General features: G+C 33.6%; 1 protein-coding gene and 1 long non-coding RNA gene across 2 annotated transcripts; one reads left to right on the top strand and one right to left on the bottom strand.

The window, feature by feature from the left end:
* The first annotated feature begins 6485 nt into the window (after positions 1–6485).
* LOC115959750 lies at positions 6486–8393 on the top strand. Its single transcript, XR_004084981.1, has 3 exons — positions 6486–6545; positions 7164–7230; positions 8276–8393. It is a non-coding gene; the product is annotated as an uncharacterized LOC115959750 (long non-coding RNA).
* Positions 8394–9381: 988 nt separating this feature from the next.
* Positions 9382–13694, bottom strand: LOC115960037 (TMV resistance protein N-like). The gene is made up of 3 exons (XM_031078733.1): positions 13058–13694; positions 12697–12938; positions 9382–9477 (listed from the first exon to the last, which is right to left on the bottom strand). Exons 1-3 carry the CDS (start codon positions 13692–13694, stop codon positions 9382–9384), a joined length of 975 nt encoding a protein of 324 aa, XP_030934593.1.
* Between the last annotated feature and the right edge of the window lie 11947 nt (positions 13695–25641).

The following is a 25641-nucleotide window of genomic DNA, read 5'->3' as shown; positions in this document are numbered from 1 at the left end:
TGCCAAAGAAGCGTGGGAGATATTGGAGACCACTTACGAAGGCACGAAGAAAGTAAAAGATACCAAGCTGCAGATGCTAACCACTCAGTTTGAGGAGCTAAAAATGAGTGAGGATGAGTCCTTTGACTCTTTCTATAGCAAGCTGAATGAGGTGATTGTAAGCAAGTTCAATTTGGGAGAGAAAACGGAGGATTCTAAAATTGTAAGGAAGATCCTTCGATCATTGCCGGAAAGTTTTCGTGCCAAAGTGACAGCGATTAAAGAGAGCAAGGACCTTGATGACATAAAAGTCCAAGAGCTGGTTGGTTCTCTTCAGACTTATGAAATGTCGCTGCCCAATCAACGGAAGAGTAAATCTCTTGCTCTTAAGACCATTAATGAGAAGGTGGAAGACCATGACTCATCGGAAGAAGATGTGGTTGATAAAGATGTTGCATACCTTGTAAAAAATTTCTGAAAATTCTTGAAATTCAAGAATATTGGCAAATTTGGTTATAAAGGAAAATTCCAAAGTTCAGGAATGGAGAAAAGGGAATTCAAAAAGAAAGATGGAAAAGAATCCCAATCTACACAAGGTGTCACTTGTTTCGAATGCAACGGGGATGGACACTTTAAGAAAGAATGTCCGAATTATTTAAAATCGAAAGGCAAAGTGTATGCCACGACATTGAATGACTCAGATTCATCCGACTCAGATTTTGAGGAAAGCTGTGACGGAGAAGGGAATTATTCAGCTGTTATGACTATTGCCCATGTTGAGTCTTCAGACGAGTTGAATCTGCTTGTACAAGAGCTTGGAGTACATAGTGATGAAGAATCATTTGGAGCTGTTGAGGAATCAGATGCAGAAGAAGATGAAAACACAGCCAATCATCAAGACAATTATAACTCACTCCTGGAAAGGTCGGGTGAGTACACAAGGATGGCAAAGGCAGCTGTGAGAAAGATGAAGAAGGCAGAGGAGGACTATAAAAGTCTCCTAATTCGCTATAAGGAGGCTAAGTGTGAGATAGAAACACTGAATAGTGAGCTGTCAGAAGCCTACACAAAAGTGAGATTTCTTGAGCAAGAGGTTGTGCAAGCAAATGCCAAGGTAGAAAGGGTCTCCACCAAGAAGCTAGATGATGTTATTTCATCTCAAAAGAGCTTTTTAGACAAATCCGGATTGGGATATACCGGAGGAAGTAGCTCATCTGGCAATATCACTAAAGAAGTGAAGTTTATAAAGGTCAAAGAATCAGCTGATGGTGGCCCTACTGTTGAGAAGCCCAAGATAGAGGAGAAGAGGAATGTGGGGAACGAACGGTTGCTGAATCCACGTAATCAATCCGTGGGCAGGTCTGAATCCCGAGTCAAGTCTTATCCACGACCACAAAGAGATCCTAGATCGAACTATGTGTGTCATCACTGCGGACTTCAAGGGCATACTCGACCAAATTGTCAAAAGCTGAGAGCAATGAATAGTGCAACTCCTCAAAGATCACGAGGACCTAGAAATGATAGGAGAAATTGGGCTAGTGAACCATTAATAGATCAAAACGGTGATCCCAGAATGATGAACGTTATGAAGATGATTGGTGCATTCACCAACTACTTGGAAAGCTTTACACGAAGGTTTGAAAGCCCTAACTCCCGTACCCAATCCTATAAGGAAATCACCCCAAACGCAAGTGACGTGTGGGTGAAAAAGGGTACTCATACATAAGCATTACAACATGTCCATGCATCAATACTTCCTATGCTTTGTGACGGTGTTTGATTGTTTGCTTATTGTTTATGTTGGTGGTTGTTTGTGCATATTTTTGTTCATTTTTGTTTTTGATCAATCTTTTTCTTCTTATGTGTCAAAAATCCAAAAACCACATAAAAATTGGAAAATCAAAAAGTTTGATTGACATTGTTGAGTTTTGTCTCAAAACTTATTTTGCCTTGTACCTTTGTGCTAATGGCTTTATGCATTTACGAGCGTAGTTTATTCCTTTGCACTCTTATCACTGTGGGAGAAATCTTGAAATCTATGTGATTGTTGTAAATAGATCTTCAAACTTGTCATGAATGATTAATGAATGGTTTTGTTGATCTTGAGACATGTATAGACTTGTGTCTATATATCTTCCCACTCTTTATTTTTGTTTTTGCTAAAAAGAGCTCACCAAATGTAAATCTCCAAATGAAAAGAGATATTGAGCTGCAAAAGCCTGTTGCACATACTAATATTCGACTAGGAAAAAGAGAAAGCGACAAAAAATTAAAGTGAATGTTTATTCAAAAAGTCAAAGGTTATCTCATCAAAGTGAAATATCAAATATCACTCTCACAATGAAAGGTGATTGTTTCAAAAGGATCAAAAAGATCAAATGTTATTATTGAAAGTGGAGTCAAATGTAAAGCTCCAAATTACATTATCAAGTTTTGTGGGAGGTCATATATGCATATTTTTATAATTGAGATGGGTCACATGATCTAGTGCTAATTGTGTATGCCTTGGTTGAATTGATCATTGAAGTTTCACATTAGACTAAGGACTATCTCATTGTTGATATCCACACACAACAGACAAGTTTATGTTTAATAAACGTCATATTCATTTGTGTGATTGTACTTGATAAAATGTGTTTTCACATGCTCAATCTTTGTTGATTCAAGCACAAAAAGATTTTTGAGTGTTTTTGGAAAGTATTTTGTTCTTCAAAAACTGCAAATTTCAAAAAACGTTTTTGCCCTGTTTTGGCGACTCAGTTGCGGATAAGTCAAGTTGCATGCCACAGTCGCGAGCTCGCTAGTCAATTTTGGTGACTTGTTCGCGAGTGGAAGGTCCAGTCGCGAGGAGTACACAGAGATTTTTGCGGCTCAGCTTGCGACTTCCTCGGGGATATACCTTCCAGTCACGAAAAACACTTAGAAAATTTTTCAAAACTTTTGTCTTGAAGTGTTTTGGCGGGTGGATCTAGCGACTTACCTCAGCCACGAAAAACACGTGTTTTGCACAGTGAGGGCAATTTTTAGAATCTTTTTTAGTTTTTCCTCGAACTTTTTATGACTGTTCATCTTCTCTCTCAACTATCTTCTTCCCAAACGCTCCATGTAACCCATTTTGAACTCCATTGTTGCTTCCTTTCAACTCAAAATCTTCAAGTAAAAGGTATGGGTTTTCTTTCTCAAACTCAGTTTTTCTTGATTTTGTGTTTTTCCCTCTTGAATATTTGCATTTTTGTTTGTTTTGAGTTGGGTTTATATTTCGGCTGTTGCTCTTTGTTCGTGCTTAGCTAGTGGAGGATATTGATTTATTTTGAACCTATTTAAGTTGCTGGTTTTGGTCTTTGTCATGTGACTTTCTCTTAGATTAGGGTTTGTTATCTGTCATTTACCCATCTTGTCTGATCTTATTTTGATGTGTTGATTCAAAATGTTCTTGTTTTGTTTGTTGGGTTTACTGTGTTGATTATGTGCTTGTTCATCTAGTGTGTGCATCTGTCTTATGTTCTCTGGGTCATTTCATACTCATCAAAATGTATGTCTCATTGACATATATTTGTCCTTTGGGTGATTTCAGTCTCTGCTGCTTTAATACTCTCCTACATAATGCTAATTGTTCTTGAGTATCTACCATTAGGTTCATTCGTCTGTGTGGTTGATTGAATTTATGAGGCTTGTCCTTCTATTTTTGTCTTTGTTACTAACAAAGTACTGATTTATTCTACACATGTATTGCACTATGTTGTTGTGGCCTTTTTTGATTGTTCACAAATGGCTCCTTCATCCCCAAAGAAGAAAACTCCTGCAAAGAAAGCAGATAAGAGAATGAAAATGGACCCTAACCTGTTTAGGTCTGTTTCCCATTTTGAGAGATACAAGGATTTCTTCTTAAAGGTAGGAATCATTAAAGAAAGGTTTGTGGATTTGGAGGATTTGAGAGACACTTTTATCCCCAGTTGTTTTGAAGGGAGAGGATGGGAAAAGTTTTTGTGTGATCTCCCAGTTGTGTGTGAACCCCTGATTAGGGAGTTTTATTCCAATGCTGTGATAGGGGAAGACGAACTAAGCTACTGGGTTAAAGGTAAAGAATTCACTTTAGATGCACATGACATTGATGATGTGCTAGGTCTTAAGGGGTTAGAAGATCAAAAGTTTGTCAACTATAAGGATAGGATTCTGTCTATTGAAACTGTACAACAGAGGATAGGTGGACAAAGAGAAGGGAAGTGCCTAAATACCACAGCTTTTCCAATGGACATGAGATGTCTCACTATTATCATGATGTTTAACCTATATCCCATAAGGAAGTTGACTACAATTAACAGTGCAAGAGTAATTTTTTTGATGGACCTTAAGGAAAGACATTCATTGACATCAGTTCCCACATATTTGACACTATTGTGGAGGCCTAAACTGATCTTCCCTAGTCTGCTCATAAGGATCTTTAGAAAGAAGGGTGTTCCAATATCTCGAGATATCAGTCCCATGTCCACACCTTCTGCAATTAACAAGTTAACCTTCAAAAGGATAAGTGTTCATCTTCCAGGTGAAGAAGATGAAGGTGATGAAGGAGAGGGTGTCCCAATGGAGACAGAGGTAGAGGCAGCAGGTCAGGCATCAACCTTAACACCCAGGAGGAGTGGCAAGAGGACTAGAGCATCAACTTCTTCAGATACACCTCTAGATGCATTTCAGATCATTCTGGAACGACTTGATGGAATCAGAGGGGTCCAAACCAAGCACTCTGAGAGGATAGCAGCCATCCAAGACTAGATTGATATTCTGTCAGCAAAATTTGCCAGCTTCACCACCCAGTATGGACAGTGACCCTTTGGCCATTCCGATCAAAAAGGGGGAGATAAAGTTTTTGTTGAGAAGCAGCTCTTAAGGGGGAGTAAAGTTTTTGTTAAGAAGTAGAGAAGCAACTCTTAAGAGGGAGTAATATGTTGAGGGGGAGCAGTCAAAAATAGTGTCCATCTTGTTATCTTTGTTTATATTTTGGATTAGTGTTGTCTCTATGCTTGGCACGTGTGCTGCTTCTGGCGGCTTGCAGCTGGAGCACTACTGGACAAAATAGGACAACTGGCCATTTTGTTATCGCACGGCTGGATCTCGCGACTCAGTCAAGCCACGAGGCCAAGCCGTGAGCAACCCCTGTTTTGAAAAACCTGACGTTTCACATTCCGTTCTTACCCCAATATAAATACCCCTTATACCCACAAAAGAATGAGGGGCTTCCAGAGAGAATTTTGAGAGAGAAACCCTAGAGTAAAACAAGATTGATTCATCTATAATCTTTACATAAGAGTCTCTTCAAATTCCTCAACTCTCTTCCTCTCCATTGTCAAATCCTTGAGAGGCATTTTACCAAAACCTTTTTCTCACCATATCCATTACTGTGAGAGGGCTGTTTGGTGTTCTGGGAAGCAGTTAGGAAGGAACCAATTTACATTAGTTGATGCTATGGTCAAGTAGCGGAATCCAAGAAGCTAGAAAAGAAATAGGTTCAGCGCAACCTCGTTGGAGCAAGAAACTTGGAGGGCTTAGGTGCACTGGGTAGATTAGGCTTGGAGGGTCTATTGCTGTCCATGTATCCCAACTACATTTTCTAGTAGATTGTTTACCGCTTGGAGGGCGGCGGAGAGGTTTTACGCCGAGGGCTTCGATTTCCTCTTCGATAACACATCGCATGTTGTCCTTGTGTTTGCATCTTCCTTCCCTTTTATCTTTGCCTTTTATTATCTGCTGTGGGTTGTGATTTTAAATTGGCTTAGATCGTTTACCAATTCTGTTTTATAGCTTTTGTTCATTTTCCGCACACTTGTTGTTTGACATAAAACTTGAATTGGTTAATTTGTAAATTGGAGGTCTAAACATTCAAGGGTGTTTTTACACTATTTGAACTTTCACACCCTACCAAAATTTTGTACTCCTAGATCCCAAATTTAAAAAAAGAAAAAGAAAAAGAGAGTTGTAACTAAATAAAGGATCGGAGCCCATTATTGAAATTAGCCCAAATCCACAGAAACTAATCCGAGAGAGATGGAAAAAAAAGAATTGCAGATCTGAATCCGACCCACGATAGTATACATAGATTGGGAGATCTGAAACCTATTAAAAAAAAAAGAAAAAAAAAATCTAATCCTGATTCCTAGCTCTAAAATTAACCCCGCCACCTTTGGCTTTGTCTCTAGCTCTCATCCCCATTCCAAACCCAGAAGATTTGTCAAATGTCAGGTGGGTCAAGTTTAGGGTCAGAGTCGGGCAAAGGAGAGTTTTGAGATCATTTTTGGTGGAAAAACTTTGGTGGAGTAAAGCTTTAGAATGTATTTCCTATTTGTAATACCCGGAAAAAAAAAAAAAAAAAGGAATTAAAAGGAAGGGTATTTAAGTAAATTTGTTTATGGGGTCAATTGTTATAATTAACATTGCTAAGGGGTTTTTAGAAAATAAGGTTGAAACCCTAGCTATAAATATAAGTTTATTAAGTCAATGTATAGGGAGAGATATTTTGAGAGAAGAGACTACCCAGAAGACTGAAGTAGAGAATGATTGACAATGCCTTTGAGGTAAGAGCTTAAGAATCTCTTTCTTGTCAAATCTAAGTATTATTTAGAATTAAAGTATTTTTTTTAATGTGAGTATTTCGGCCAACAGTGTGACTTTCTTTAGACATGGCCGCATGGGTCTGTTCTGCATAATTTTCTTAAGGGAATAGTACCGGATTGATGGAGTTTGAAAAAAAAAAAGAAAGAAGAAAAAGAAAGCTAGAGGCGGCAGTAGCATATATATATATATATATATATATATATATATATATATATATAACTCCATAGAATAATCCCCTTGTCATAGCAACGCTAGCTTCCTTCTAATATTATTGTTATTATTATTATTAATATTATATTATTATTATTATTAGTTCATTGGTTTGGTAACTGAGGCGTATGGTGAAGTCAGCAAGTGATCATGGAACATGGGCTAGGCCATGCTTTGACCCTATATGGCAATATGTATCCTAGGTTTTCTTAGAGGCAGTAGAGGATACATACAAGGGCTTTTACTTTGAGATAATAAAAAGAAATTATTAGATATTTCTAGCAGTCGTTCTGTTGGCCAGATATTGTTATAAGTCATTTTTAAATTATTTGATTATTGAGTAAATGATACCTGCAAAATTGTTTTAGGTGATGATATTTAAGGATTTTTAGAGAAAGTGTTAGGGTGAAGTTTCTTTTGGTATGGCTTTTGGAGGTAAGTAACCTTATCCTAATTAGTTTTGTCTCTGCATAATTTAACTACTGAAAATTGTGTACAATTGTTACTATTTATTTTTATTGTATTAATGATTTCAAGTAAAGAATGGATAAATTCCACAAATAAATATGAGTATTGAATATATGATTTATTTATTTACTTGTTCCTTTAACTAAATTGATTTAAAGTACAAAATATAGAAATATCACAAATATATTTGAATACTGAAAATATGATTATATATGTATATATATGTACTTGAATAAGATATATTTTGTTAGAAACTATGATTTCATATATATATGATTATGGACAAATTAACTATGAATTGATTTTGACACCCAAACCAATGGGGGTTATTCATTGGTACTCTGATACCCAGCCAATGGGGATTATTCATTGGTACTCTGATACCCAGCCAATGGGGGTCATTCATTGGTATTCTGATACCCAAGCCAATGGGGGTCGTTCATTGGTATTCTGATACCCATACCAATGGGGGTCGTTCATTGGTATTCTGATACCCAAACCAATGGGGGTCGTTCATTGGTATTCTGATACCCAAACCAATGGGGGTTGTTCATTGGTACTTTGATGCCCAGTCACGGGGATATAGCGTGACCATAGTCATAAGATTTTTAAGAAAATAAATTACGTTTCAGTATTTGAACCGCTTGATTCCTTAAAACTACATATGTGATTTTGGAAATGTTTGAGTATTTAACTATTTGAGTCACTTAAACTGCTTATGTATTTTTGGAAACTATTGTAAGCTATAACTTCTGATATATGGAAAATTGACTAATTTCTAAACCATCTATGATATATATTGTAAGGTTAAATTATGTTATCTATTTGCAACTTATTATTTTAAGACTATGAAACTTCTTAGTTATTCTTGGAAAGCCATAGTATATTATAACTTTCGAAAACTCTTATTACATCTTATTACTTTACAGATTTATAGCTTGATAAAATTTATGAGGATTTTGGTTACTTATTGAGTTGTCAACTCACCCCTTTTTTTCCCCTCCAATTTCAGATTATGAAGAATAATAAGTTTTAGGAGTTCTGATGTTGTGAAGTGAGCGGGAAAAGAAGTTTAGTGATTTTGGGATTGAATGGTCTTCGAACAGTTTTATATTTATTGGCCAATTGGCATTATGTACATAAGGTTTGGATTTTGTTCCTATTAAATATTGGAGATCTATTCATAATGAAATTGTTGAGGTATTTTGGATTTATTTAATTTATTTAATTTTGAGGATAAATTTTAGTTACTAAGAGAGCCTTGCACACTTGTAAAGGGCTTACTTTATAAGCGTGTGGCGGTTGTCATGTGCCTATCTTTATAGTTGGGTTCGGGGCGTGACACTATTAGATCATATTCTTAACTTGCCTAAGGTTCTATGCTAGTTATTAAGCTTCCTGAAAGTGATGATGATGTAGAGGCTTAGAAAATATAGGGTGATTGGGATTGCTTGCGGTCAGCTGAAAGAAGAAAAAAAAAAAAAGGGGTGGCCTGGACTATACTAATGAGCTGTACAACAAGTAAAATAAAATAGGATTAGACTTATAATAGGAAAGATATTGGAGCTGGTCATTACCATTGTATGAAAAGAGATCACTTTCCTTAGGTTCAATATCGCTATAGTCATCACAGCTACTTGTTGAAATGTCAAATCCATGATGGACACCATCCCAACCTTCATAAGTAATGACACGGCTACTGCTGCATTGTGTAATTGCTTGGTTTGACTCTTCCTTGTCCTGCTCATATACCAAACCGAACCCACATTTCTGCACTTTCTCAAATAAGCTATGGTACTCAAAAAATACAACCTCAATCTGACTGCATACATCATTCCCAACAATGGCAAACCAATCATCACGAGACAAATACAATATCCAAATGTGGTCCGTAAGATGTAATTTTGCAAAGAAAGTTTTAGAGGCATATTGACTGTGATGCATATCACCAAGGGCTCTGTCACGAGCTTTAATATCAAGCTCACCAAAACAACAATCCTTACGTGCTTCGATAAGAGCACAGAGTGCGAATCCCATACACCTACTATTACACCAATTTGGAGACAGCTTTATGCTCATGGAGTTCCCCAACCTTTGATGACTTAACCACCCCGGAATTCAAAATTCAGGAATACTTATCTGAAATTCAGTTTTAGATCCATCCTCTTTCCTTTTGGGGGAAGTTTCATATCCAGTTTTACGACAAAAGAGTCTCTGTATTAAAATAATAATAATAAATTTATATTTGTGATACTCCATTTAGCAAAGAGGGAGAGAGAGAGAGAGTACCTGTAGGTAACGGTTCAGTATTGTAAATGCCACTCTGCCGCTGCTCTCATCATAAGACTGGGAAGGAGGTCGTGACAAACTGCTCTGTCTAAGCAGTGCTGGTGATGGTTCTAGGGAAGTACATCCTTCAGCTTTTATATATCTCACACTTGCTGGAAGCTCTGGCACTTATCGAAGCTTCAAACAGTGTGAAAAATCAAGAGCTTCAAGGTTGGAAAGTTGACTGATGCTTACAGGCAGGGTGACCAAATTGATTCCACTTAGTGTTAAATATTTTAAGGAGGACAAACACTTCATTGATGTGGGTGGTAGTTTCAGGGGTGACCCAACATAATTTGGGGCCTAAGGCGAAAAATTTATGTAAGACCTTTAATATGTAAATATTAATTAAACAAAATTATTTAATACTAATCAAATTAAAGTTAATTTGATACATTAAATACATAAATAATACCAACTAGACTAATATTAATTTTATATAGAGAATTAAATATCATAGTTGAATTATAAATATTAATAAAAAGAAATAAAAATATATTGCGATTGAAAAAGATACTTTATTTTGGATATAAGATGATGCATAGTTAAATAAAGTTGTAATCTAATTTTTAATTTTATATTTTGATTTAGAGAGAGAGAGAGATATATATATATATATATATATTATTTGGTGTACGGTTTTGTAAGATATTAGTTTACAAAAATCAAAGTCTCAAACTATTAGGGGATATTAATCTATAATTGATGATTTAACACATTTGCAACATCTTTTTGAAATATTTTAGGGTTTCAATTGAGTTAAAGTTCTATTAGTCTCGTACTTTGAGAGTCTTAATAGAAATGAAAAAGAAAAATGTACTAATTAAAAGTATTATAAAATGTTCAAAATATAATGTAATATTGTCTCTCATTGATGAACTTCATCAATTTAACTAATGAATGTTTATATCACATTTTTTATGATTAATAACATGGCAATTTGTAAGCCAATAGTGAAATTTGTACATCACTAATAAAAAAAATGTACAACCTTTAAAATATATATATAATTTTATAAAAATTTGGGATTTTTAACCATGAAAAGTGGGGCTTTTTTTTTCAAAGAAAATTTTGTTTTTTGGTGGGACCTCAGGCCTAGGCCTAACTTGCCTAGGCCTTGAGCTGACCCTGGGTAGTTCCTCAATAGCAGTACAACTTAAACGAAGTTCTGATAGGCTTTTCATAATTCCCTTAAATTCGAGCAACCATTAAGATTAAGAACCGTAAGGGACTCTATTTTAGCAGATATGCTGGGAAGATTGGCAAGAGATCTGCAGAACGACAGTTCTAAATGGCTAAGCCTGCTGAGTGGGTCTCAACCAAACTTTCTCAAGACTCGGAATCCCTGAAAAGTCAGGTGTCCTAATAAGGTTGGAAGAGGAAAAAAAATAGGAAAAAAAAAAAGCCCCCGTTAAACATATAATTTAGTTTAATAAGTAAAAATTATATTAAATATAAACAACTTTCTGCTTCAAAAAAAAAACAAGTTTATTGATGGAAGGAGGAAACTGAAATAAACCAGGAGTGTATTGTAGCTACACTTAAAGAAAAGAGAAATAACAAATACTCTAAATAGAAAGGCAGTTAAAAGAACAAAATTACCTTTACTCCTTCCCAAAGATATTCAATTCTGCTATACTTCAAGTCAAGTTGAACAAGCTCCTTTGGTGGGAAACTGGATGGCAAACATTTTAAAGAATAACACTTCCGTTCAAGACATCTTAGCTCATTGGGATCACGATTGTGAGTATTCTTGGAGTGCAAGTGACAAATACTTAACAATCTAAGATTAGAAATCTTTGAAAAAACTTCAGAAAATTCTCCATAACTGCAATCCTCTTCTTTGCAGTTGACGACTACAGCTTGAATTGCGTTTGTTGCCTTATATTTTGAAAGCAAAGACTTGTGATTTGCACAGGCAAATGATAAGAATAATAGAATTACTAAAGTTTTACAGTGTTAAAGCCTTAAAGGAGATTCAAAAAATAAAAAAAATTGATTCCCTGAGTTTTCCATATCTATAACCACCTTTTAAGACTTAAAATACCAATTGGTAGACTCAAGAAGGCTATGGACGGGGAAATTTCCTCGTTGAACCTGAACTAAAAATAATTTAATTTTTGCATTCCCCTCCCCTCCCCAAATGGTGGCCCAACTTCAAATTCCATAATAGAAAATAATAAAATTGACTACATATTACCATTTGGAATGGCAAGAGCAATTTAAATGAAAATGCAAAAAGATTGCCATTCGGCTTTGCATTGTTAATAAAATTACATTTTTATAACAGGGGAAAAGGTGTGTTTTCAAATTGCAGATCGTAAAAACTGCCAAAAGATTGCATTTTCACACTGCAATATTTCATATCAACAATACTTTCCACATATTTTACCAAACACTTAATTTTATTCTAAAAAGCACAACTTCTAAAATTTTCAAAAACCTAACCAAAACAGATACTAATAGTAACTAATTAGTAACTAATAGATCATAGTTAAACATCATATGTTAATAGTAAATTGTACTACATATTAAGTCCTATTTATAACTAATAGATCAAAGTACAACATCATATTTTAAAGTATTTTTTTTTTCTTTTTAATCTGTTTAAAACTCATTCATTAAAAGTTTAAAACTAGAAAGGTGCACTTCTACCGTTTAGATATTCAAAACCAAGAGGGTGAAAAAAAGGAAATTACAACATTACTTTTAAAGTGAGGGAAAAAGAAAAAATAAAATAAAATCTACAAAATGAATTTTTTATATAAAAGAAATGTTAAGATAGCCTTATGTTCTAGGTAGTAAACAAGAGATGGATGATTAATTGATTACAACAAGAAAGATGAATTCAAATTTATAAAAAATTACAAAGAAAATTTTTTATATTTTCAAAATCTAAAAAAATCGTCATTGACAAAATATTAGCATGGTAAATGAATGTTTCACTTTCTATTTTGTTACTTAAAACTTAGGTAACCGCTTACCTATTGGATTTTTTTTTTTTTTTTTTTTAAAGGAAAAAGAAAAAAAGAAGAACTAATTTATTGAACAAAATTATGTCACTAATTTGCTGAGATAGAACTATAGTTTTGTCATTGTTCTTACCATATCGTTCTTTAATACACAAAGCAATTCCTCACTGAGCCACAACCTACTCTGCTTTCCAAGATTTCCACCTGATTTTAGACGAACAATTTTTTGACCCATTTCTTGTAGTAGATCATGCATCCCTAAATGTTTGTTGTCATCCATGGTTAGGAGAGATTTTTCCACAAGAACACTTAAACCAATTTTTGCATCAAAACCACGATTTGTTAATGTCTCTAGTACTTCATCTTTCGTATACCCTCTAAAGAAACATGCAATATCTAAAAATATCTCCTTCCACATTTCCTCTAGTCCATCGTAATTATTTTAAGTATATCATAGATCTCTCCTTTAGTTTCTTTAAAATTATTCAATGTACTTTGCCATTCATCAATTGTTCTTTCAACCAAAAAGGAACCCAAAGTAACAAGAGCTAGTGGAAGGCCATTAGCATATTCTACAACTTTTTGGGAGAGCTGAATATAAGCTTCTTTGGGTTGCTCCATTTTGAAGGCTTTCACACAAAAAAGTTTTAAAGCATCATCATTATTTAATACCTCAAGCTTATATCTTTTAAGCACTCCATGTTGGATCAACACACGTTCATCTCTATTTGTTATGATGATCCAACTCCCCAATCCAAACCAGTTTTTTTCTCCAGCCAACTTTTCTAATTGGTCCAAATGGTTGACATTATCTATAACAAGTAGAACTTTTTTGTGGCATAGCCTTTTCTTAATCATGTCAACTCCATAAACATTTCGTATATTTATTTCTTTGTCCTTCAAAATGTCAACAAGAAGCTGCTTTTGTAATCGTGGCAAACCGTATTTTTGTGAATCTTCCCCAACATTAGCAATAAAGCTAGAACCTTCAAAATGACTATGAAACTCATCATAAACAATTCTAGCAAGAGTTGTCTTTCCCAGACCCCCCATACCATGAATCCCTATCATGTAAACATTATTCTCAAAACCTAAATACAAAGGGATCATTTTTGCAATAGTAGATTCCATTCCTGCGAAATTTTTGGTAATGCTTGAGGATTTTGAACTCAATTTCTCCATCATCTCTTTCACAATGTCTTGGATAAATTCTGCCTCATGCCTGCAAAGATGATAGAAGACGTTTACATGATGGTCCAAACCAATTATAAAATCATCTTTTTCACAATGTGTTGGATCAATGGTTTTGAAACTCGGACTGTTCAAAGAATCGGAGAAGGAAGAAGTTCAAGGTTTTCGAGGTCGAACCGTGACGATGTCATAATTAATTTAATAGTTATTTAAAATATAGATAAATATAATAAATTAGTATAAATAGAAAAACTAACTAAAATAATTCAAATAAATATAAAGACCATCATTCAAATGTATTTTTTATATCATAACTTTCATTATGATGTTTCAAAAATCAATGGAATATTATTATTAATTGTTAAAAATAATTTTAAAAAAATTATTAGTTTACATTATACTATCAAGATAAAATAAATTTATATTATAAACAAAATGAATGTCTACAACTTCATATATTTTTATGCAAATATGTATAATATTGTTCGTACACTTTTTTTTATAAATTTATGTAATATTATACAAATTTAATCTATAATATAAATCCTAATTTACAATAACAGTACATGAATGGTTGTTGAAAAGAGTAGTACATGAATTTAATACGAATATGTGGGTTTGTAGTACTAATAAATAATGCAATTAATTATTTAAATGTCCTATAAAAAAATGCAATTAAATGAAAAAAGTTTTAAAAAATTTAAAAGCAAATGAATGGTTGAAGCATGGCCACATGTCCAACTTTTTCATGGGAAAGGGGTAGTGTTTGCCATATTGGAAGACAGCTTTATTGGAAAAGAAAAAATCTTAGAATGTTGATTTCTTTTGGTTTTGGGCACTAGTGACAGAAGAAGAAAGGAAACACCAAAGAAGCAAAAGAAGAATAAACGCAGAAGAACGGAGAAGAAGGAAAAATTGGAAAACGCAGAAGAAGGGGTAAAAATAAGGTTTGTGCTTTTCATTTCTTTTTTATTTTGTGGACTTAGTGTGTTTTGGGACTGCATTTTCAAATTTGTGGTCAGGATGAGAGATAAAAAGACAAAGTTCAATAGAGAAAATGGCACAACACTTCTTCTTTTTCTTATTTTTTCTAGTTTCGGCCTGACCCATGAGACCCGACCATAGTTCTCCAACCCAGGCGGTTTAATCGCAGTTCGAACAATTCACTGTGTTTTTTGTGTATAGCGGGTTTTGGGGTTAAAAGAGCCATTTCAAGGACATTTCCCGGTTAATCGGGTCGGACCGTATGGTCCGGTCCGGATTTCAAAACCGATCATTTCTGACTCATGCCTGTTAACAAGATAGAAAATAATCACATGATGGTCCAAACCAATTTTAAAACCACAGAGGATGAAGAGAAATACTAGGCAAGAATACACCTTGCACAAGCATGTACATATGAATTCATCAACTTGTGGATAGAATTACTGATTTGGAATTGTATATTATATTCAGAGCCATAGTTATCATTATATTTTGTTGAAACAGACGCATCAAATTTTAAGATTGCTAGAATACAAATAATAAAAGGTTCAGCCTTAGTGCCAGCACAAGCACAAGTTTTTACCTCTTGAACGGAGACTCAAATAATAGTGTATTTTTTTCTTTTTCTTTTTCTTTTTGCTTCGCTTAAGAAGAGGTGTTCTTTGAATTTCTATTTATGCACTAATATCATTATAAAATACTAATGCTCAACTTCTTCAAAATTACATAATTTTTTTATTTTTTAAAACAATTGATTTGTGAACAGAAGGGTTAAAATGCGCATTAAGGATTTTATTTATCCAAAAACAATGATTGGACCAAAACAAATTCCTTTTAAAAAGGACTTGCATGCGGTAAACTTAATCCAATCTATAATTTGGCAAAAGGTAATTTTGGGTTGTTAAAGCATCACATTGAATTATTAAAAGTGTTATAATTGTCTCTAAAATTAGACTTTCAAGTCTTCAATTGACTTAAATTCTTAAGGGGCACGGCTAGAGTAATTGGCAAGGTTTTAAAAACCAGTGTGGACAAAGAACCATAAAAGGGACTGATTACCAGTTTTTTGTTCCGACCAGAATCGGATCGATGATCGAATCGGTGATGTCATAATTAATAATTAATAATTTTGTAATTAGAAAAGTAATAAATAAATTATATAATAATTTTATAGTAACTAATAATATTTACTTTAAAAAATTTATATCATAAAAGTTTAATCACAATTATTAAAAACAAACTTATAATGAAAAATATAAATAACAAAATAACTCCCCTACTATCCCACCTACCACCATTGACATTAAATTTTCTCCACCTTACCCCACTTTCTTCTCCTTTTGCTCATTAAATTTTATCCACCTACCCCCACTTTCTTCTCCTTTTGCTCTTCGGAATATAGAATACCACCTCAATTCAAAATTTGCTTCTACACAAAATCCGAATCCAATTCTTCACTCTACCTTTCTTCTCCTCATTTTACACATCTTCCCCTACCTATCTCTCTCTGCCAAGCAAAGTTCAACCTCACTCCACAGCTAGCATGTTCCCAAAATATCATTTCTTTTACAACAGATAAGCGTTGCTTCTTCCCCAAATTTCGTTTCTTTTACAAGAACTGAAGATGAGAAAAGATTAAGTATTCTTCAGTTCTTGTCCTTTGAAGCTTGTTCATCTGCTCAAAATACCGCAAGGCCGAGAGAAAAAGGAGGTGAGAGACCGAGAGAAAAATGAGGCTAAGGCAGAGGCACTGACCACCGAATTCCAAAGTCGAATAGCAAAGACGAGAAAGAGTGAGAGAAAAAAAAAATTCAAAGGAAATGGAGGCTAAGAGTGTGAGAGAGGGTTGTGAGGGAAAGGAAAAGAGAGGATATGAGTTTTTAGGTTGTGAAAACGGTCAAAAATTGTGTAGTTTTTCAGTCTCAACACAACCGGCCAATAACCGATTCAACCATACCGGTTTCACGATTAAACCAGCCAATTTTTTACTATTCTTGGTTTTTAGCTATTTTTCGGTTTTTAATTATAACCGGACCAAATTAGTGGTCAATTCTCGGTTGAATCGGTCGAACCTGCCGATTCAGTTTTTAAAACCATGGTAATTGGTGAATGTTTGTCCATAATATTAAAGCATCATGTGACTTAATATTTTTTTTTTTTTTTTTTTTAAAGAGTGACTTAATAATTGATTACCTCTTCATAGTAGAATTTAATTTTTTTAGTCATCATAATCTATAGTCTTTCAACCATTTTTATAGGTAGACTTTGACTAAAGAAGCCTATGGGTAAACTTATCCTACCAAAGGAACTGAAAAATTACAATTTACCTTTTGGTTTGGCCCTTTCACAATTTAGTATACGAAGCTTCAATTACTACATTTAAATCCGTAAAACACCAAGTGTTCCATATCAACGTTAGAGATTTTTCACTCACGTGGGAATTGTGAGCAATTTAAGGACTAGCTTGACGAAATATCCCCACACAATTCCAACTATATTCAATTCTCCAATTTTTTCTTGAAGAGAGAGAGAGAGAGAGAGAGAGAGAGAGAGAGAGAAAACAATAACAAAAGTAAAGTTAAAAAAATAAAAAATAAAATATGGAGAAGATGAATTAGGTATTTTAACTAGCATACCATGATGTAGTTCAATACATGCATGTTATGTTATATTCTCATAGCTAATTATATGATTCATGGTATATGAAAGAAGCTTATCATTTGGAATTCATGGAAATTACCTATTTTGTAGATGCCAACCAGAGATATCAACCACTTCTCTTAAAGTAGCTCTCCATGTTTCAACCTTCTCTATGTTATCTTTAAAGCGTTTCTGGTGATCAATAAAGGCTTGTTTAAAAGTTCCTGTTTGTTTCCGTACATCAGTCGAGTCAACATCATAAAAAATTGGCAAAACTATCGGTCTCATTTCTTCCCTGCATTTGACAATCGTGGCAAGCTCATCCAAGCACCACGTAGAAGATGCAAAATTTTTTGAGAGAATGATTATAGCAAACTGTGATTCTTCTATTGTTTTGAAGAGCTCAGAAATAGATTTTCCTTTCTCAAGCTCGTCTTCATCCCTAAATGTTTTTTTTTTTTTTTTTTTTGAGAGACTTCATCCCTAAATGTTAAAATGTCCTTTCGTTGCAGAGCAACATATAGATGGTCAGTAAAATTATTACAAGTATACTCACCCCTGAAACTAAGAAATACATCGTATTTCCATTGACGTGTTAAAGAAGAAGATGGTGACGGCGAAGACTCTCTTTTACACTTCATTGAAGCTGTTGGAAATTTAGATATAGAAAAAGTACAACCAATTAAAAATAAAGAAAATAAAATAATTAAATTAGGGAAGAAGAAAACGATGTGAAGTGGGATTTTAGTTTCAGGCAGGGAGTGAAACGGTAATAATAAATAGAGATGATTGTATTTGTGTTAAAACTTAAAAGTGAGAACTTACCCATTTGTGAGAAGGAATTACAGCAGTGATGATCTCCAAAACCTCCTGAAAACACTCCGGTTTTAGACAATCCAACGACTCCTGTTTCGCTTTTTAAAATTATTTAACTATAGGAAATAAGACAAAGATAATTGAATAGATTTTCTTTAGAAAAAAAAAAAAGACTACGGAATTTAAGCACTCTTATAAAAACTCTAATCTTAGAAAGCAAACTTTTGTTTGGAGCTTTATTCATTCATTTCATTGGTAATGAGAAAACCAACTCGAGGTTCAAACCTTGAAACAAACAAAAGTTGAAACTCTTGCTTCACGGCAATTAGGAAGAAGAAAACAATTTGATATGGATTTTTCATTTCAAGAAAAAAAAAAATGAAAGGGAAGAAATAAAAGGGATGAATGAGTGTGAAAAATGACAACTTACAGATTTGGAAATTGAAATTAGAGTAGAGTAGTAGTGATTGTTCTTAATGCTCGAAACCCACTTGAAACAAAGCCGTATCCAATTGATATTTATAGGCTGTTTAATAAAGGATTGTACTCTGTCCTTTCTTTCTCCGTGTGTTTGTGTTCACAATTTCACATACCCTGTTTTCAGTCAAATGCCTTTTCCCAGTCTCAGTTGCCTTTTCCCATTACTTTTTTTTTAGAGACAAAGTAGTTTCGTGGTAACCAGCTATGAATATGAAGCTCTGTTTAAATTTCCTTTTTCATTCAGATGTGGTGGGCGTACTGCGTATGAGAATTGAAGAAGGAAAAAAAAAATCTTTTTTATTTAGCTAAAATTTATGGTAAAAAATAAAAATTATCATTAGATTTTGCGATACTATCAAAACTCTTTAAAGAGTACAAAGCTCACATAAAGCAATTAGAAAATTTATTTGCCATTAGAAAATTTCTAAAAAAGAGATTTTTTCAATAAACTTCCTTCTTCATTTCTAATTATTATTTATTTTTAAAAAATTAATTGTTTTTTTTTTCTATTATGGATTATTCAAACACTTTTTTATGTATATAATATGTTGAGTAGATACGAATGAATAAAATTTCACCTTAAAAGATAATGAAAATAGTGAATTATTATTCTAATATAATTTGATCCAAATTCATAGACTTAATTTTTTAAATTAAACTGTGTACTTTATATTATATTTTATGCTCAATTGGAATTTGTTATTTCTCCTATTAGTGTGTGTTCACAATTTCATGCCATTCTTTCAATCCAGTCAACCACACTTTTACCCTTTAAAAGAAAAGTGTAAATTGTCTTATGTGCTTGAGCAAATTGAATATTTTAAAAAAAATCATGATAGCTTATGATATTAACTCCAATCTTAGCAAATTGGATTCATTTTCATTTTAGTTTTTAATTAAAAAAATTATCATTTAGGTTTAAAAATTTTAATTTTGTCCAATTACTCATTTGCATTTGCAATAGTTGTGCATGTCATTATCTATACTACTATTTAAGAGGCTTCTCCTGTTTGGATTTCTAATTTTTTTTTAGTTCAAAAATACCCCTACACCCCTATATCTAAGTAGAGACAAAATTAAAGGACAATCTGGTAAAAATGCAACTCTAACTCCAACTAAACCATTGCTTAAAAAATATGATTACTTTCCTGTTAATTTTCAAATTGCTTTATTCACTTATAAATTAGATTCTCAAAATAAAAATTATATATATAAAAAAAAACACAGTTTTTTTTTTGGCTAAAAAAAAGCCTCATCGCACACGTGAAATGCATGTGATGAGGCTAGTTCCATCCAATGCCTTTACAAAGTTTTCTTTTTTTTTTTTTATTTAATTTTTTTCCAGAATTTAAAATTAAAATAAAATGAAATTTTTTTTATTGAAAAAAAAAAATACTAATGCTTAGCTAAAAGATAACACTAATTCCCTCAATCTAATATCACAGATTCACAGCCACCACACAGTATCAGCACATTGCCACCACACTGTAATATTATTACATAATTGCCTATTTAATAAATGAATGCACTATGTTCTATCTTTCTCCGTGTGTTTGTTTTCACAACTTCAATATCATCTGTTTCAACTCAAATCAACTACTCTTTTGTTTGGTCTTAACTCTTAAATGCCTATTTTCCTTCGTTTCTTTTTTGGCGTGGTAGAAGGGTCGAGCTTACCGACTATTGCTAAATGAAAGTCAATTCATTGATAATGATTCCCCCACTTTATTTTTTTTCTTTCTTTAGAATTATAAATAAATAAATAACTAAAAGGGGCAAAGTAATTTCATGGTAATCAGTGATGGAGCTTATAATTGAAATTTCATTAAGACATGAACATATGACAATTATTTGACATGTGTCCAAATCCCAATGGATCCAACACACTAAATTTAAGCTGATTCCTTTACTTTGAAGTTCCATTCTTAGTCTCCTAAAACTTGGAAAAGTTGGTCTTCTTTTTTTTTTTTCCTTTTTTTTTTCAATCCCATTTCCTCCAAACTGAACTGAGATGAAGCACATCTATTTCTTATGCTGTCTCTTATGCTATATGATCGCCAATCTTAAGTTATGGTACAAATTCACGTGTTCATCAATTTTTTTTTAGGCACAATTCTGTTATTAGTCATAATGAATTAGGAAAATGCTAAAGGTCTTACAAGTTTTATTACATACAGTTTACAAATTGATGTGACAATAAATATAATTGGTAGATTTCGATATATTTGAAGGTCTTTTTGTGATTGGTGATACATCATTTAATAAGCTTAATGTAATAAAAATTGTAATAAATGCTACACTACTCAATGAATTATGGCTACGAAGATACCATAGACAAGAGCATTAGCATTGAAAAATGCTAATGCTATATTTCAGTCCTTTTTAACATTTTATGTCTCAAAATGGGCTGCATCAAAAGATGCTAAACACAGAAATTGTAAAAAATTTTACAATAGTGCTACAGTACAATTCTATCTTTAGAATTGTACTGTAGCACAATTGTAAAAAAAAAAAAAAATATTTTAATCGGCATTTCTCTCTCCTCCATAATTTCTGTTATCTTCTCTCTCTTCATTCTCTCTTTCTCATCTGCTCTCTCCGCTCTCTTCATTCTCTCTTTCTCACTTTCCTCTTTCAAACCCAAACCCAAACATCTCTTTCTCATCTGCTGCTGCTGCTACTTGTGCGAAACGACAGCGTTGAAGAAGTAAACAACATCATCCATCTCTTTCTCATCTGCTGCTGCTGCTACTTGTGCGAAACGACGGCGTTGAAGAAGAAGAAGAAGAAGTAAACGACAGTCTCCGCTTGCAACGCATTAATCTATGTGGGATTAGCATCGACCAATACCAACCGGGTTGAAGATCGGAGTGGGTCATGGCGTGGGTCACGGAGATCGGAGATCAGAGTGGGCTGAAGTGGGTTTTTGGCTGTGACTGGTGTTTTCGGTTGTTTTTGGCGTGGGTCCGGTGTTTTTGGTTGTGGTTTTTGTGCTTAAAGGGGTTGTGGGTCGTGGTTTGGTCCGGGGTTTGGGTCGTGGTTGGGCTGTGGGTCCGGTGTTTGGGTCGTGGGTGACGGCGTGGGTTTGGTGGTTGTGGTTTTTGGCTGTGACCGGTGTTTTTGGTTGTGGTTGTGGTTTTTGGTTGTTTTTGGCTTGGGTCCGGTGTTTTTTGTTGTGGTTTTTTGAATGGGTTTGCTCCGGTGGGTTTCAAATCGGCGGTGTGGTTTCTGATCGGTGGTGGGTGTGGTGGCCGTTGGTGGCTCTGGTTTGATTGGTTATGGTTTTTGGTTGTGGTTGTGGTTTTTGGTTGTTTTTGGCTTGGGTCCGGTGTTTTTTGTTGTGGTTTTTTGAATGGGTTTGCTCCGGTGGGTTTCAAATCGGCGGTGTGGTTTCTGATCGGTGGTGGGTGTGGTGGCCGTTGGTGGCTCTGGTTTGATGGTTTGTGTGTGGCTGTGTGTGGCTCTGTTGATGGGTCTGTGTGGTTCTGTGAGAGGAGCTGGGGTCTAGAGGTTGAGGGAGGCTGAGGAAAAAAAAAAGAAACGGTTGGAAAGCCTAGGAAAGTAGAACTGAAAAAAAAAAAATTGGTTAAAAAGAAATAATAAAAAAAGATTAAGGAATAATATTTTAATAAGAATAGAGTTTTAAGATGTGGGAGGTATTGTAAAATGGGATGGTATAAGTAATAAAGTGACTTTTTGGGATGGTATAATAGTATAGCATAGCATTTTTCAATGCTAGTGCTCTATCTTTCCAAAAGACCATTCACCAGATTGCATTTTTCAAAAAAAAAAATTATTAGCAAATTATGTTTCTTTTACCAGCCAGTCAACAAAGCTGTCAAGTGTCAATCATCCTCTAGAAAACTTAAACACAAAGAAAGAAAAAGTTTAATCAAAATAATACCAGGTGAACACTCTTGTCATTCTCCGAAACTCCAAGCCAAGTTTTGTCCACAACATGTCAGCAACAGCCCACACGCACAAAGCAAAGTCCGCTTTTCACACTACCGCTCGACGCGAAACACTCTAGAAGGGAAGAAACTCAGCGTATTTACGTCATCTTCAAGGCAAAAGGGAAAAGAAAAAAAATGGTATGAGTATGACATTGATGAATTGGTGATTTAGTTGGCACATACAAAGTCTTCTTTAGTTTAACAAAAAAAAAAATAAAAGTCTTCTTTAATTTAACAAAAAAAATAAAAGTCTTCTTTTATGTTGCGTAACATGATAATTAATAATTATTAATCCAAAATAAATTATACACTAACCAAAAAGATTTAAAGAGTTGTTTGATGCCATAAAAAAATTTTAGTAATAAAAAATATCATAAAGTCACAATTAATTTGGTAGCAATCAATTTGATTTTTACTTATTAGCTCACTAATAAAAATGTCATGTCATCATTTGAATTAAAAATGTCATGTAATTTCACTAATGAAAATGTCATGTCATCATTTGATTTATAATTTGGGCTTTATATGAGTGTGGGCTGATTGGGTTTTAATTTTTAAGTGTGAGTGTTAATGTTTTAAGAGAGATCTGGCTGAATGTTTGCAAGTTAAAAGGGTTTGGACCTAAAATTATGTTGGGCTTGAGTTGGTTAAGCCTAAGTATTTCTGGACCTGGGTGTAAATTCGTATGGGGTAGTCGTGTTAGTGGGCTGGCCTCACTTTGAGAGAAACTCAATGACAATGAGATGAGTTAGGCCCAACTCAAGCCCCAATCCTTCAGAAGCACTGATGGTGGTGCACCTAACATCGAGTAGGTGTGGCTTTATTTTAAGGTGGTGAGACTTTGCACGTGTTGCTGGGTCAGCAGGGACGGAACGTGTGGGCTTAGGGGGCCATTGCCCCAGAACGACTAGTATATAGCTACACAAAATTTTTGACTTTGTCCCTCTCTCTCCATATTGTTTTACAAATTGACACAAGAAATTTTTCATTTTTTATTTTTTATTTTTTATCAAACAATCCCTTTGCTCAATTGCCCCAAGAATATCAAGAAAATCTTTTAGACTAACCAATAAAACAATTCATAAACCTAGATAATAAGAAAATCCCTTAGACAAATGACAAATCCAGTCTAAAAAAAAAATACCAAAAGGACAATTACAAATGACAAATCCTTAGCAAAACAATCCTTTAGTGCAACACCACCACCATTATCATCTTCTTCTTTGGCCAGTTGCCGTACTAGTACCACCATCGTCGGACAAAGACTACCATCAACATTTTCTTCATGCCTCATCTTTACTTGCTTTCGTCTTAATTTATTTTTCTAACTTCACAACCTTCAGTGCATGTGTTCATCTCTCCTCTTTGTTAAATGACTATGTAGAAAGTTTATCTCCAAACGAGTTTGGAAAGAAATTCTTCAAACTCTCCTTATATTTTTTTATTGAATGTAAATTTTGACAAAACCACAGTTAGATTGCATTTTCTTATCATATCTTTCATACATATAAAATTTCAAGAAGTTCAAAGATCAATAGCTATGTCATCAATAAATTTGTTAATTTTAAGTTTTTGTTGTCTTAAATTATGTATAAAAAAAATTTATAGATCGAATAGTAATTAACATCCGATTTGAAAGAAATTTAACATATATATTAAAAACATTAAGAATATGCAATTCGATGGTTAGATTTTCAAAATATGTACAACACCATGTGTAGAACTAGAGTAAAAGAGATAGAAAGAATGGCTTTTTATTTTTTTTTTTATTTTTTTTTTTATAATGGATTCGGGCTAAATCATCCTTGGGTACTCTTTGGAAATTGTTGTGGAGGTGATGTGTCACGGGATATCCTAAAGCAATTTCCCATTGAGAAAGGCAGAGGAAGGTCGAGATAGAGAGAGAGAGATAGTTTTAGCTTGTAGTGCTTTTGAGAATTTTTATAATCTTCAATTTAGTTGCAAGAGCATATTTTTATAAAAAAATTCGAGAAGTTTGATTTCAACTGCCCTACACTGCTTTTTTCTTTTTTCTTTTCTTTCTATTTATGCTTTGCTTTTGCCTCTTGGATAGTCCCGGGCATCATTCTTCTTTCTCTTTTTGCTTAGATACGCTTTTGCAAAGAGAGAGAGAGAGAGTCAACAGTCATTACTTTGATTTATCAAAAAAAAAATGGCCTTCAATGTGGTAACGAATTTTGCATTGTCTCGAATGTCTAATTGCAAATACAACAACATTCATTGATTCACAACTAGGTCCTCTTATAGAATGAGGAACCATCTTTGTTTGAATATTTTTCTCTTGTAATTACATTATCTAACAAGAATTTAGAAAGGCATTCATTGATTCACAACTAGGTCCTCTTATAGAATGAGGAACCATCTTTGTTTGAATATTTTTCTCTTGTAATTACATTATGTAACAAGAATTTAGAAAGGTCATCTAATTGCAAGTTGTGTTTGAAAACTTGAATTTGGATATGGATTTTGATTTTGATTTTGAATCAATAGATTTGAAATGCCTCAATTTCGAATCCATTGATGTGGCCAAAAATCCTGGGATATGAATTTGGTCAAGAAGTACCTCCATTCATGTGGCCAAATAAATTTTGCATCTCTCCAAACTTTGCAAATTGGTTTGATCTTGTGATAGTCACCATAACTTTTTTAATAGCTACAAATAAATTAATAATAATAGAATATGTTATCTGATAGACAAAATTGCTATAGGTCCTGTACAACTTTTTACTTCAATTTAATTATAATAGTGGTAATTAAAAAAAAGGGAAAAAGTTAATGTATGCCCTAAGGGCATTAGTTTATGAAATATTTTTAAAAACTTTTTTGGAAAGAGAAAAAAGAAATTAAGGTTTTTTTTTATTATGGTTTTTTATATTTCTCACAAAAGTGGTGTCAAAACTTTACTTAAATATTTTATTAACAATTATTCTAAAAACACCCACTAATAATAATTTAAAAAAAGAAAAAGAAAAAGAAAAAAAAGACCATCTATA

This window comes from Quercus lobata, chromosome 9 (genome assembly GCF_001633185.2).
Source record: "Quercus lobata isolate SW786 chromosome 9, ValleyOak3.0 Primary Assembly, whole genome shotgun sequence".
Lineage (NCBI taxonomy): Eukaryota > Viridiplantae > Streptophyta > Magnoliopsida > Fagales > Fagaceae > Quercus > Quercus lobata.
This window is presented reverse-complemented; position numbering and strand designations above follow the sequence as displayed.

What these genes read in the sequence shown, in the direction of transcription:
- LOC115960037 (XM_031078733.1), bottom strand. Translation starts at nt 13,694, where the DNA reads ATGGAATCTACTATTGCAAAAATGATCCCTTTGTATTTAGGTTTTGAG. An exon ending in AACAATTGATGAATGGCAAA is followed by an intron (nt 12,939 to 13,057) that starts GTACATTGAATA and finishes GTTTCTTTAGAG; the next exon opens with GGTATACGAAAGATGAAGTA. An exon ending in GTGTATTAAAGAACGATATG is followed by an intron (nt 9,478 to 12,696) that starts GTAAGAACAATG and finishes ATTTTAATACAG; the next exon opens with AGACTCTTTTGTCGTAAAAC.